The sequence below is a fragment of the Clarias gariepinus genome, chromosome 15 (genome assembly GCF_024256425.1).
Source record: "Clarias gariepinus isolate MV-2021 ecotype Netherlands chromosome 15, CGAR_prim_01v2, whole genome shotgun sequence".
Taxonomy (NCBI): domain Eukaryota; kingdom Metazoa; phylum Chordata; class Actinopteri; order Siluriformes; family Clariidae; genus Clarias; species Clarias gariepinus.
In genome coordinates, this window is record NC_071114.1 from 30,848,675 (window position 1) to 30,862,876 (window position 14,202).

The 14,202-nt window shown below is 39.6% G+C and overlaps 1 protein-coding gene across 1 annotated transcript in view; it reads left to right on the forward strand.

Annotated features, from left to right (window-relative positions):
* Positions 1-14,202, forward strand: part of LOC128542738 (putative leucine-rich repeat-containing protein DDB_G0290503) — a 33,406-nt gene continuing 19,204 nt past the window's right edge. Inside the window, exons 1-9 of the mRNA XM_053512709.1 lie at positions 1-136; positions 5,217-5,269; positions 6,990-7,148; positions 7,301-7,393; positions 8,792-8,950; positions 9,095-9,187; positions 11,737-11,907; positions 13,433-13,525; positions 13,717-13,887. Coding sequence (XP_053368684.1) covers positions 1-136; positions 5,217-5,269; positions 6,990-7,148; positions 7,301-7,393; positions 8,792-8,950; positions 9,095-9,187; positions 11,737-11,907; positions 13,433-13,525; positions 13,717-13,887 — 1,128 coding nt within the window. The remainder of the gene's footprint in view (positions 137-5,216; positions 5,270-6,989; positions 7,149-7,300; positions 7,394-8,791; positions 8,951-9,094; positions 9,188-11,736; positions 11,908-13,432; positions 13,526-13,716; positions 13,888-14,202) is intronic.

Genomic DNA, 14,202 nt, shown 5'->3' on the forward strand with positions numbered 1-14,202 from the left:
ATGAGTGTTGTTCGTGCTAACGTGCCGAACGCTTCGCTGCACCCCCTGCTGTACAACACCGGAACTGTTGCCGCGGCCGCCGGGTCTTTTCAGGTTAAACGAGGTGACGAATCGAAAACAACCGTGGAGCCCAAAGGTAGACGATCTCTAACTCACGGCGTGACAATTAATCGCTTTAATTTGACAATGAATCAAACTGACAAAACAAACAACGAGATTATTTTGATCAGTCGTATGCTCAAGGTAAAAAAAAAAAAAAAAAAATACAGTAATTATGCTGTTCTGGGTGACAGGTGATCTGTTTTTCGCTAAAGCGCCGAAAGAGGGCGCCAGACGCTTCACCCGCAGAGGAGCTGCTGTTAATCTGCAGCGCGGAAACGGCTTTTAATCGGCTTTTACACTCTTCTGTTACATTACTTGTACGTGTCGTGTTGTGTTAAACTATGGATATACAACGACTCGTAGGGATAGAACAACCGTTAAAGAGCAAACACATACACATTAACCTGAGTAAATGTGTTGCTATGGCCCGTTGCTATGATACGATAAGGGCGCCGCCATATTGGTCCTGGCCAGAATAAAGGCGGGAATGTAGGAGCTGCTGCTGCTTTGGGTGAAATCACTATAACGGTTACATTTCTTATTAGAGAAATAATTAGGGAGTCGTTTTCATATTCAATGTAAGAAACCAAAACAATCCCAAGTTCTTATTTAGTACAGTAGCCTGCCTAACAAAACCTAAGATGCCTGCAGAGAGTACTCCACAACATTTTAGTAGTGAAGATTTTATGGACTTCTTTAATGAAAAAATCGATAGCATAAGGAAGAAAATAACAGAGGTTCAACCTCTAATAGCATCTCATGATCTAGTTCAGCCTAGAGCTTCACATTTAGATTTTCAGTGCTTTACAGGTATAGGACAGGAAGAGCTGTATAAACTTATCACCTCAGCTAAATCAACAACGTGCCTGTTAGACCCAATACCAACCAGATTTTTAAAAGAAGTGATGCTTACAGTTGGAGAGCCACTTCTAAACATTATTAATTCTTCATTATATCTAGGTCACGTCCCTAAACCTTTGAAGCTGGCAGTTATTAAGCCGCTTCTTAAAAAATCTAATTTGGACGCGAATGAAATAACAAATTATAGACCTATTTCAAACCTTCCGTTCATATCAAAAATATTAGAAAAAGTAGTATCAGCTCAAATATGCACATTCTTGCAGGAAAACAACATCCTAGAAGAATTTCAGTCAGGTTTCAGGCCCCATCATAGTACAGAAACTGCACTAGTTAAGATTGCAAACGACTTGTTTTTAGCTTCAGACCAAGGCTGCATCTCAATACTAGTCTTACTTGATCTAAGTGCTGCATTCGACACCATAGATCATAATATTCTCATAGACCGCCTACAAAATCATATAGGTATTCAGGGGCAGGCATTAAAATGGTTTAGATCATACCTGTCTGATCGATACCATTTTGTAGATCTAAATGGAGTACCATCTGATGTAATGCCAGTGAAATATGGGGTCCCACAAGGGTCAGTTTTAGGACCTCTCCTGTTCTCAATTTACATGCTTCCCCTGGGAAACATCATTAGAAGGCATGGGATTAGTTTCCATTGTTATGCTGATGATACCCAATTATACATCTCAACAAAACCAGATGAAATACCCAAGTTGTCTAGATTAACAGAGTGTGTCCAGGACATAAAAGATTGGATGACCAATAACTTTCTTTTACTAAATTCAGATAATACAGAGATATTGCTCATCGGCCCAAAAACCAGCACACAACAGCTTTCACAATTCAGCCTGCGTTTCAAAGGATGTACTGTTACTACTAGCTCAACGGTAAAAGACCTGGGCGTGATATTAGACAGTAACTTCTCTTTTGAAAATCATATTTCCAATATCACAAAAACAGCCTTTTTCCATCTTAGAAATATTGCCAAACTTAGGAGTATCCTATCCGTATCTGATGCAGAAAAGCTAGTTCACGCATTCATGACCTCCAGACTGGACTATTGTAATGCATTACTAGGTGGTTGTCCTGCATCCTCAATAAACAAGCTACAGTTAGTCCAAAATGCAGCCGCCAGGGTTCTCACTAGATCCAGAAAATATGATCATATAACACCTGTATTATCATCCCTGCACTGGCTACCTGTTCAATTTAGAATTAATTACAAAATAGTACTACTTACATACAAGGCTTTAAATGGTTTAGCTCCCTCATACCTAACCAGTCTTTTAATACGCTATAATCCACCACGTCCCTTAAGATCACAAAACTCCGGACTTCTGGTAATTCCCAGAATTTTAAAATCTACAAAAGGGGGCAGGGCATTTTCATATTTGGCTCCAAAGCTTTGGAATAGCCTTCCAGACACTGTTCGGGGAGCAGACACGGTTTCCCAATTCAAAAGTAGGCTCAAGACGCATCTCTTTAATCTGGCATACGCGTAACTCATCCCATAACCTCATACTCCAGTACACCTATCCTGAATGGCAACTACGCTAATTCTCTCCATCTGTTCTGTACTTTTCTACCCATCCCGAGGCATCTGGAGATTGTGCCAGCTTCAGTAGACAAAGGCCAACCCTGCGAGGTTTCTAAGGCATCTTGAGAAGGACCTGCTCCAGCTAGATTCTGCTTTATGATGGCTCGAGCTACACATCCTGCTCCTGTGCTTCCAGTGATCTGACCCCATCTGCCCTCTGCACCTACTGCTGAACTGAATCTACACAACTTCTGATATATTGAACTTTCACCTGCACAACACACTGGATGTTATTTCTATCGGTTATCACCCAGATGAGGATGGGTTCCCTGTTGAGTCTGGTTCCTCTCAAGGTTTCTTCCTATTGCCATCTCAGGGAGTTTTTCCTTGCCACTGTCGCCGTCACCCTTGGCTTGCTCATCAGAGACATTTCATTCATCATTCATTCATTTAATTATTATCTAGACACATTTTTCTCACACATACACACTTCCAAATATTTTCTTTTCTTTTCTAAAAAAAAAAAAAAATCTTTAATTTTTTTTGTGAAGCTGCTTTGGGACAATGACCATTGTTAAAAGCGCTATATAAATAAAATTGAATTGATTTGAATTGAATATAAAAATGTGTGTGTATATATAGTGTATATATACACTTACCTAAAGGATTATTAGGAACACCTGTTCACTTCTCATTAATGCAATTATCTAATCAACCAATCACATGGCAGTTGCTTCAATGCATTTGAGGTGTGGTCCTGGTCAAGACAATCTCCTGAACTCCAAACTGAATGTCAGAATAAGAAAGAAAGGTGATTTAAGCAATTTTGAGCGTGGCATGGTTGTTGGTGCCAGACGGGCCGGTCTGAGTATTTCACAATCTGCTCAGTTACTGGGATTTTTACGCACAAACATTTCTAGGGTTTACAAAGGATGGTGTGAAAAGGGAAAACATCCAGTATGCGGCAGTCCTGTGGGCGAAAATGCCTTGTTGATGCTAGAGGTCAGAGGAGAATGGGCCGACTGATTCAAGCTGATAAAAGAACAACTTTGACGGAAATAACCACTCGTTACAACCGAGGTATGCAGCAAAGCATTTGTGAAGCCACAACACGCACAACCTTGAGGCGGATGGGCTACAACAGCAGAAGACCCCACCGGGTACCACTCATCTCCACTACAAATAGGAAAAATAGGCTGAAATTTGCACGAGCTCACCAAAATTAAGCAGTTGAAGACTGGAAAAATGTTGCCTGGTCTGATGAGTCTCGATTTCTGTTGAGACGTTCAAATGGTAGAGTCAGAATTTGGCGTAAACAGAATGAGAACATGGATCCATCATGCCTCGTTACCACTGTGCAGGCTGGTGGTGGTGGTGTAATGGTGTGGGGGATGATTTCTTGGCACACTTTAGGCCCCTTAGTGCCAATTGGGCATCATTTAAATGCCACGGGCTACCTGAGCATTGTTTCTGACCATGTCCATCCCTTTATGACCACCATGTACCCATCCTCTGATGGCTACGTCCAGCAGGATAATGCACCATGTCACAAAGCTCGAATCATTTTATTTGGTTTCTTAAACATGACAATGAGTTCACTGTACTAAAATGGCCCCCACAGTCACCAGATCTCAACCCAATAGAGCATCTTTGGGATGTGGTGGAACGGGAGCTTCGTGCCCTGGATGTGCATTCCACAAATCTCCATCAACTGCAAGATGCTATCCTATCAATATGGGCCAACATTTCTAAAGAATGCTTTCAGCACCTTGTTGAATCAATGCCATGAGAATTAAGGCAGTTCTAAAGGCGAAAGGGGGTCAAACACCATATTAGTGTGGTGTTCCTAATAATTCTTTAGGTGAGATATATATATATAAATATATATATATATATATATATCGCTTTATAGTGAGAGCAGGGAACAGGTGAAGGAAAATCTAGAGAGGTGGAGGTACGCTCTGGAAAGCAGAGGAATAAAGGTTACAGAGCAACGGAGAGTGTGAAAAGGGAGTAAAGAGGCGGGTACAGGCAGGTTGGAATGGGTGGAGGAAAAAAGGAAAAGTGTACAGGACAGTGGTGAGACTAGCGATGCGCTACAGCTTAGAGACAGTGGCACTGAAGAAAAGACAGGAGGCAGAGTTGGAGGTAGCAGAGCTGAAGATGTTGAGGTTCTCTTTGGGAGTGACAAGGATAGATAGGATCAAGAATGAGTTCATCAGAGGGACAACCCATGTTAGATGTTTTGGAGATAAAGTCAGAGAGGCCAGATTGAGGTGGTTTGGACATGTTCAGAGGAGAGATGGTGAATATATCGGTAGAAGGATGCTGAGGTTGGAACTGCCAGGCAGGAGGTCTAGAGGAAGACCAAAGAGGAGATTTATGGATGCAGTGAGAGAGGACATGAAGTTAGTTGGTGTGAGAGAAGAGGATGCAGAGGATAGGGTTAAATGAAGGCAGATGATTCGCTGTGGCGACCCCTGAAAGGGAACAGCCGAAAGATGATTTGCAAATGTAAAAGTGTGTAAGGTGCCTTTGACACAACCTCCAATGCATATTTATATAATAATAATAAAAATAAAAAAGGTCCTTTAACTGATGTTTTATTTTTTATTTTTTTATTTGGTGTATTCCAAATACCAAATCCGATTGTTCCCCTTTTGCATATGTAAAAGCATAAACATAATATTTTGTTTATATTTTGCCTCAGTGTGTGACCAGGCTTTGGTCCAACCCAAAGAAGTTTCTCGGGACCAGGTCAGGGTAAGTTTGTTCTGCTCCTTTACATTTACTGTATCATTTACAGAACTGCAGGTTAATAATTACAGCAATCTTACTGGAATGTTTCTTTACACTAATGCCTCATTTTACTGTATTTTCTTAATCAAAGGCAAATCTTTGTTCCTGTAAAATTATGCTGAAAGTATATGACCATAAAAAAATAACTACTTCTACAGTGTCACAGCTATGTTGCTGCCTTAACCATTTTAGTCTAAATTATATCTTAAACCAGAAGTCAAATTACATAACAACTGAATTTGTTGCCTTGGTGTTTTTCTCTGACTTGGCCACTTATGGGGAGCGGTGGCTTAAATGGTTAAGACTGTGGATTATTGGTTATTGATCGGAAGGTTGGGTTCAAACCCCAGCACCGCCAGGTTGCCACGGTTGAGGCCTTGAGTAAGGCCCCTAACCCTATCTGCTCCAGGCGTGCTGTATCCTGGCTCTGACCCCTAGATCCTAATTGGGATATTCAGATAAATCATTTTACTGTGCTGTAAGGTACATGTGACAATTTTATTAAGTATGTTTTTTCTGCATAGCTTATCTTTAGCAGAAGAAATTAAAGTAAAGGAACAGATTAACACACATGTTTCAATGTTAGTACAAATGACGCAGGTTTAGTCTATGTTGGAGGAAAGTGGTTAGAGCTTCTGTATTTAGAAGCCAATATTATTATAGCATGTTATGACCACTGTGTTAACGTTAACATGTTAAGAGCATTTTTTTTTTGGAACTGCTAAGAGTCTCAAAATCGAGACAGATTTATTTACTTATTTATTTATTTCATACAAAAAAAAGATGAGAGATGGAAAAGAACAGGGCAGCAGCAGGCCCACAATTTTGAGCAGAAATAATAAAATATATCAGCACCATGTAAGCTAACATAAGTATATGAGTTTCTTACGCTTGTTTATCACCTGTAAAATGCATTACTACTCTAGCATCATCCACCGTCTCCCCTGTCTCCTCCTCATCTCTGCATTGACAGTTTTGTGTTGAAACAACTTGTTAATTCTAGAAAACTCATGTAAGATTGCCATGAGAAACTCCACATACAGCTTGTTCACTGAGTCATGGTACATATGGTAGAGCACTTCAGTGTCTTGGATCTTAGGACAGCTGAAAATGCAACTATAGCTCGTCCCACTGTAATTGGAGAGCCGTCTCGTCCCTGAAAGCTGTGCCAGCACCAGTGGAGGATAGGGAGGGCAGGCAGGAGACCAAGTGGTTAAATAATGGTTCTCATTTTAAAAAAGTCCTAACTAAACACACTTGTGAAGCAACTTGAGGCACAAGTAGTACACCCATAGTAGTGCGCCACTAGGGGGCAACCTAGTGACATATCAAATCTAGATAGTGACATTCTGTGTATTCATCTGACAGGTAAGTCACTTGGTTCTACAAAAGTCCACAATAATGCACTTTATTATTCTCAATTACTGTGATGGAAAAATTCCATTTGCACCTTGTGCAAAGTTTTTTCGGGTGTCTTTCATACCAAGATAATCCAGTTAAACCAGTTCAAACCGAGATAAACCAGTTAAAACTTATTGCCAGCTTCTCTGGCAGATGTTTGAGTGTAGAACCGAATGAAAAAGCATCATGACATGACACCTTACTGTGTTGTCTTTTTATCAGATGAGCAAAAAAACAGCATTAAGCATTTCTTTAATTATTTAGCTCGATCTGTGTGTTTTAGGAGTGTGAGCGAGAGAGGGAGTTTCACAGCCACCTGCAGGCAGACATGGATGAGATGAAGTCAAACCTGATGAATGAGTTGGAGAAACTGGAAAAAAGAGAGGAACTCATGTGGAACCTACTTTCTGATGCGTATGTGGTGCGTGAAGGACTAGAAAAGGTGAACAGAAATATTCCCCTGCATACTTTTCATGTTTATACTGCACGATATAGCCAAGCCAAAAATCATACGTTCAAATTACTGCTTACTGCAAATGTGAACATTAAAGATAATGGGTGAATTTTCGTTTTTAAACCATGCCTTTATTTTAGGAGTGTGAGCGAGAACAGGAGGCGCGAAGCATTCTGCAGTCTGAGCTCAGTGAGAAGTCACAGAAGTTAAAACACTGTGAAGAGTTACTAATGGTAAGGTTTGAGTCCATGACTGCTGTAGTCTTTTTTACCTTTTGCATATAGAAACATTAAGCATTCAACTTGGAATTTCTTCTGCTTTGTTGTACTCTCTATGTTAGATCATCACTGGTTATCACTGTACTCATCGCTGGTTACTACTGTGCACAGACCAATCAATCACTTCGTTGCAGGATGTTCTAGATGATTTACATTTAGATTTAGGCATTTTGCAGTTTTTTTTTGTTTTTTTTTGGTTAGTTTTTTTTTGAGGGGTTTGGTGGGGAGTTAACCCATATATCTATGACTTAGGTAGGTCTAGTCATTTACATTCACATTTAGGCATTTGGCCGACACTTTCATCCAGAATAACTTACAAAAATGCTTTGAATTTTTCATCATTAGACAGATCCTTACACTGGATTACTAACTAAGTAGAGTCAGAGTCTGTTGGGAAGAGATCGAGTATAGATTGTGAAAAGAAGAGGACCGAGTACTGGGCTTTGAGAGACCGGATAGAGAGTCTGCATGGAGCAGAAATGGATTCTTTCCTTGTCACTTCATATGACAATTTTCTATGTAGGAGGCAAAACATTGCCATGCCATATAAAAGATTCCAAAGCTTGCAAGGATAGACAAGAGAATCTTGTGGTGATGCAGACTGGGCCATGTTCAGACACAGCTCTAATGACATGAAAGCTCTTCTGAAGTGGTTTATGCGATTTATCTAGTAACTAATGGACAGTCCCATCTAAAAAAACATCAGAATGTTTTCCAATCAGAAGCACCTGGTAATGTGTAATGTTGTACTCATCGCTGGGAACATGGACAAGTACAGAGCTTTGAGCAACTAGCATCAATACATGAGGAAAGTAGAGTCACATTTCCAACATACTGGCTCTTGGAGCCTATGGCAGAACCTACGCAGAACAATTATGAACCATAAAACCCCGACCTCCAGAAAAATGAATGTAGACACATCTCTGGCAGATGGGTTAAATGCTTTAAACAAGATTCAAGGCTACATCTAACATTGCTAGGGATGCTTACAGCATCAGTGCTAATAGCTGCATGCACACTGAGAGTGTCTCTTTGAGCATGACCTAAGAAAAGATTTTAGGAGATCCACAGTTTAGTAATTAGATTAGATTAAAATTAATTAAATTAGATTAGGGTAAATTTAATGTTATCATTGTTTAAAGTACATGTTCAAACGTTAGCATCTAACCAGAAGTGCAGAAGTGGCATGATTACAATAAATAATAATGTGGTAAATGAGGGGTATATGTACACTACACCACTGGAGAGGATGACATTTTAATATTAATATAAACAAATCAAACAATAAAACTTCTGCCTCATTGGAAACATAAACATTCTGCTTTTTTTTTTTACCCTATGCATATGTTTTAGGAGTGTGAGCGAAAGCGGGAGTTTCACAGGCTCCTCCAGGCAGACATGGATGAGATGAAGTCAAACCTGTTGTATGAGGTGGAGAAACTGGAAAAAAGAGAGGAACTCATGTGGAACCTACTTTCTGATGCATATGTGGTGCGTGAAGGACTAGAAAAGGTGAACAGAAATATTCCCCTGCATACTTTTCATGTTTATACTGCACAATATAGCCAAGCTAAAAATCCCCCCCCCTCCCCCACTGCAAATGTGAACATTAGGCATAAGAAGTGAATTTTGTTTTAAACCATGCATATATTTTAGGAGTGTGAGCGAGAACAGGAGGCTCGAAGTATCCTGCAGTCTGAGCTCAACGAGAAGATGGAGAAGTTAAAACATTGTGAAGAGTTACTAATGGTAAGCTTTTCTTCTCAAGCCATGACTGCTGTTGTCTCTTTTACCTTTCGCATATAGGAACATTAAACATTCAACTTTAAATCTCTACTACTCTATGGTACAGTACTGATGGCGTGGGGAGGTTGTTGTCCAAAGGATCGAAGGCCATTAGTGTTGGGTACCAAAACCCGCTGCTGACATGAATCAGAATGCAGAATTTGGTGCCATCCTTCTGGTCCGCCTAAATGTCTAAGGAGTCCATTTAAATCTTTGTCTCTAAAAGTTTCCATATTGTTTTCACAATCCATTCCAACTTAAAATCACAACTCAGAAAATGAGAACATCTGTATGAATACAGTACTTGCTCTGATGGCATCAGGTAGCGTTAGCTAGCTAAACCAAAGCTGTATTTTCCAACAAATGATTCCAATGCTGTGACATGCAACAAATGTCTTTCAATTGTCAACTGTGTGTAAAGACTAAAACACGTCAAACCTAATGAAACATTTGAGGACACACAGGATAAACTGAAAAGCAGAGGCTTGCACCGTGTTTAACAGACATCAGCTGGCAGTGTGTGTGCATCCCCGTCCCCAGTCAGACCAAGCAAGTCAGGAGAGGCAAGATTAGGCAAATATGGTCATATTTCTGTAAAAGAATTGCTGAAATTTGAAGCTGCTAAGTAGTATACCAAGAATACCAACTACTTTACTGTCACTGATTATATTTATATATACTTTAAACTTAAAAGTATACTTAAACTTAATATTATATTGATATTAACGTGTTTATAGAAGTAGTTTTGCTATTTATCGAGTAACTTGGTGGATAATGCCTTTCAAAAAAAAAAAAAACTCATGGGATAGTTTCCAAACAAGAAGCCGCTGGTGGATATAATGATGTGCTCACCACTATGAACATGAACAACTACAAGGCTCAACAATTGATCAAATCAATCAATCTTTTTACATCCATGGACACTATGGACAATTACACGCTCACCTTCCGTCATATCTGCACTACATGTTTACGTTTACATCCTGGCCCAGTGCACAAAGACACTTTAATAACCTCTGCACAAAGACACTTTGTTCTATGCATATTTGCACACCCAGTACAGTATATTTCAATTTGTACAGTATATTTCTATTTTTATGCACATCATATTTCTATTTTTATTTTTAGTTCTATTTTTTCTAGTTTAATTTAATTTTTCTATTTAATTTTCTATCGTATTTATTTCTTATTTGTAAACTTTAATTCTCTTTTAGGGTCACTGGCAGTCTCGTACTACATTTCGTACTGTGTATGACTGTGTATGTGACAAATAAAATTTAAATTTGAATTTGAAGGCTTTGTTAAATTAGCTTCACCACATAAATTAGAGTCACATTTCCAACATATTGACTCTAGCAGGGCCCTATAGCAGGGACTGAGAACAATTATTAACCATAAAACCCCAACCTCCAGTAAAATAAATGGCAGACAGGCTGAACACTTTATAGAAACTTTAGGGCGACAACTAATACTGTTAGGACTGTTTACAGCACTATCAATGCTAATGGCAGCATGCGCACAGAGTGGCAGAAATAAAAATGTTTTTCTTCCTTTTTGAGAATGGCCCGAGGAAAGATTTTAGAAAAGTGAACACCAGGACGACAGCAGATCTACAGTCCATCTCCTGTTAGGTGCATACAGTACAACCTGCTCTGATCTGCTAGCATCGGTTTCACTGAGACTCAACCTCTACCTGTCACAGTCAACAAACTCCAACTGAAGTACTTTAAAAGGCTTCAGAGACCTCATAACCTTATCCTTACCTGATACTCTGATTTCATTAAAGGTCGCATACTATCTAAACCTAGGTGAAAATCTTGGTTGTCAACTACAGTTCAATATTTAACACCACAATACCTCCAGAATAACCACCAAGGTGGAGGATCTGGGACTTCCTTGTGTCAGTGTATCAGCATTCTGACTCGCAGACCACAAACAGTCCAGGTGGGCAGACATGTCTTACCCTCCCTGACCTCAGTTTTGTCCTGAGTACACTGGTTTTTTCAGTGTACACTCAGGACTGTGTCAGAATTTCCAACTTTACCTCCATCATCAGGTTTGCTGATGACAATGTTGTAATCAGCCTGATCTCTGATAATGAGAAGAAGGCTCACCCAGAGGAGACTTAACATCTGGAGAACTGGTGCCAGGATAACAACCTTCTTTTGAATGTCAGCAAGGCACAGCAGGTGACTGTGGAATTCATCAAGAAGCACATGAGGACTGGTCACCCATGGGTGGTTCAGTTAGCTGATTCCATCACCTGCACTGAGCTCTTCGAATTGCAGTCTGTCTACAGTAAGGGATGCTAGACCAGGGATGAGAAGGTAGTGAAGGACCTCAGTCATCCAGACAATCCACTTTTCTCTCTGTTGCATTCGGGAAAGTGCTTTTGCTCTCTAAAGTCCAACCCCAAATTTTTTTAATAAGGCTTTTCCCCATATGCCATTTGGGTCCTTGACCCAGAAACACAGACTTATATCTCAAACTTGCTCTTTAATGTCGTATTTCAGGTCTCCCTGGCTGAATTAGAGGAGAAACATCAGAAGGCTGTGGAGACCATCGCGCAGCTGGAGACTGAGAAGTCTGACCTGACAGACCAGGTGGAGACACTGAGAGAAGCGATGGAGGAGATCGGGAATGAGCTCAGTAATGCTTACATACAGTATGGCAAGCGAATGAAAGTAAGCAGAACAAAACCCTTCCTGTTCACATACCAGTACTGCCTCATGTCTCTTAATACAGTGGCAAGAAAAAGTATGTGAGCTTTTTGGAATTTCATGGGTTTCCGCATTAATTTGTAATAAAATGCGATCTGATCTCAAAGGCATTGACAAGTATAATGTGCCTAAAATAATAACACAAACAAATTCTGATCTTTCATGTCTTTATTTAACACACCCATTCAACATTAAAAATGGTAGTGGAAAAAGTAATTAAGTTTCGGATTAATTGTCCAGTTGCATCAATGAATTTCTACAGAGTTTCAGCTGACGTGCAGACATTCCCAAATTATCCTGAATAATTTTTTGATATGCTTGGGAATTCATCTTTCCCTTAATGACTGCAAACTCCCCAGGCCCTGATGCAGCAAGGAAGGCACAAATTATGACATTTCCTCCACCATATGTTATGGTTGCTATGATGTTTTCATGATGATATACAGAGCCATGTGCTGTGTGTTCCTTCCAAATAGTTCAATCTTAGTTTCATCAGTCCAGAAAAAGCATTTTGCCAATACTGCCGTGGAATGTCAACATGCCTATTGTACTATGTTGCTGTATTTTTCACATTTGCAATCTTTAGGCGTGCAGCAATGTTCTTTTTAGTAAGCAGCGACTTTGTGGTGTTCTGCCTTCTAGACTCATGAACACAGATGTTAGCCAGTTCCAATGATGCCTTCAAATCTTTGGCTGTCTCTCGGGGTTGTTTCTTTACCTCACTGATGAGTCTCCGTTGTGCTTTTGGGGTGATTTTGACTGGGCACCCCCTTCTTGGTAGACTAGCTGCAAAGTGTCTCCATTTGTAGATTGTTTGCCTAACTATAGACTGGTTAATTTCAAATTCAAAAAGTTTAAGGGGTTTCTTTCAGTCAAATTAGCTCCACGGATTTACTCCACACATCCAAACTCATTTTTTAACAGGACTCCAGGTATGCTAACACATGACTCCAGTTAGGATTCACATACTTTACCCACTAGGACTATGAGGTTTTATGGTTGTTCTCACTAAAGACATGACGTGTTATTATTTTAGGCACATTATATTTGTCAATACTCTAGATTTAAATGAAGATCAGATCACATTTTATGATAAAATCACAGAAAAAAAACATGAAATCCCGAAAGGTTCACATACTTTTTCTTGCTGTTTTAGAATGCTATTTTTTCTTTTTCTGTTTTAGATTTGCAAGAAAACAACTGCATTTTATGTTATATTTAATTGCACTTCTGCTACATTTTTGCGTTTTATATTCTGTGATCATAAACACACTGCAGCCACCAGCTGTCTGATGTTTCTTGTACTATGTTGCTGTATTTTTTCTTCCACTTCAGTTAAAATTTTATTTTCAGTTGTATATATTTTATTTATTGTAAATATTTTTAGTGTAATAATTTCTTTTTAGGTCACAGATTGGCGTAATAAGCATTCCACTGCATGTTGTACTGTGTATGGTTTTATGTTTGATTAATTTAAATGCGTTTTTAGGAACAAGAGCAAGAGCGTGAGACTCTCAGGATCGTCCTCCAGGCAGAGAAGGACATGATAAAGACGCTGACAGACAACAAAGACTTACTGAAGGTACATTTTTTTCTCATAACATTAAGACTGTTATTGTTAACTGTGTATGTATGTGTCTTTGAGTGCTTCTTGCTTTTTCACATTTTGGGAACTTTTTGGCCTTTTTTCTCAAATTTATTTTATACTATTCTCACGAGTATTGAGCCAGTTTAAAAAAAAACAGCCAGTAAGCCTTAATTGTTGTATTTTAGGTCTCCATAGATGAATTGGAGGAGAAACATCAGAAGGCTGTGGAGAACATCACTCAGCTGGAGACTGAGAAGTCTGACCTGACAGACCAGGTGGAGACACTGAGAGAAGCGATGGAGGAGATCGGGAACAAGCTCAATGAGACTTACAGACAGTATGGCGAGCTAATGAAAGTAGGCAAAACAAAACCATACTTGTTAATATGTCAGTACTGCCTCACATCTACAGTATCATCTTGTTTTTTGGCCATTTCCTTTCAGGGGTCGTCACAACGAATCATCTGCCTCCGTCTAACCCTATCTTCTGCATCCTCCGCTCTCTCACACTATCTTACTTTATCTTCTCTCTCACTATACAGTATGCATACATCTCCTCTTTGGTCTTCCTCTAGACCTTCTGTCTGGCAGTTCCCAGCGCCCACTATCCACCCTCTTCACTCCCAAAAAGAACCTCAACATCTTTAGTTTTGCCACCTCCAGCTCTGCCTC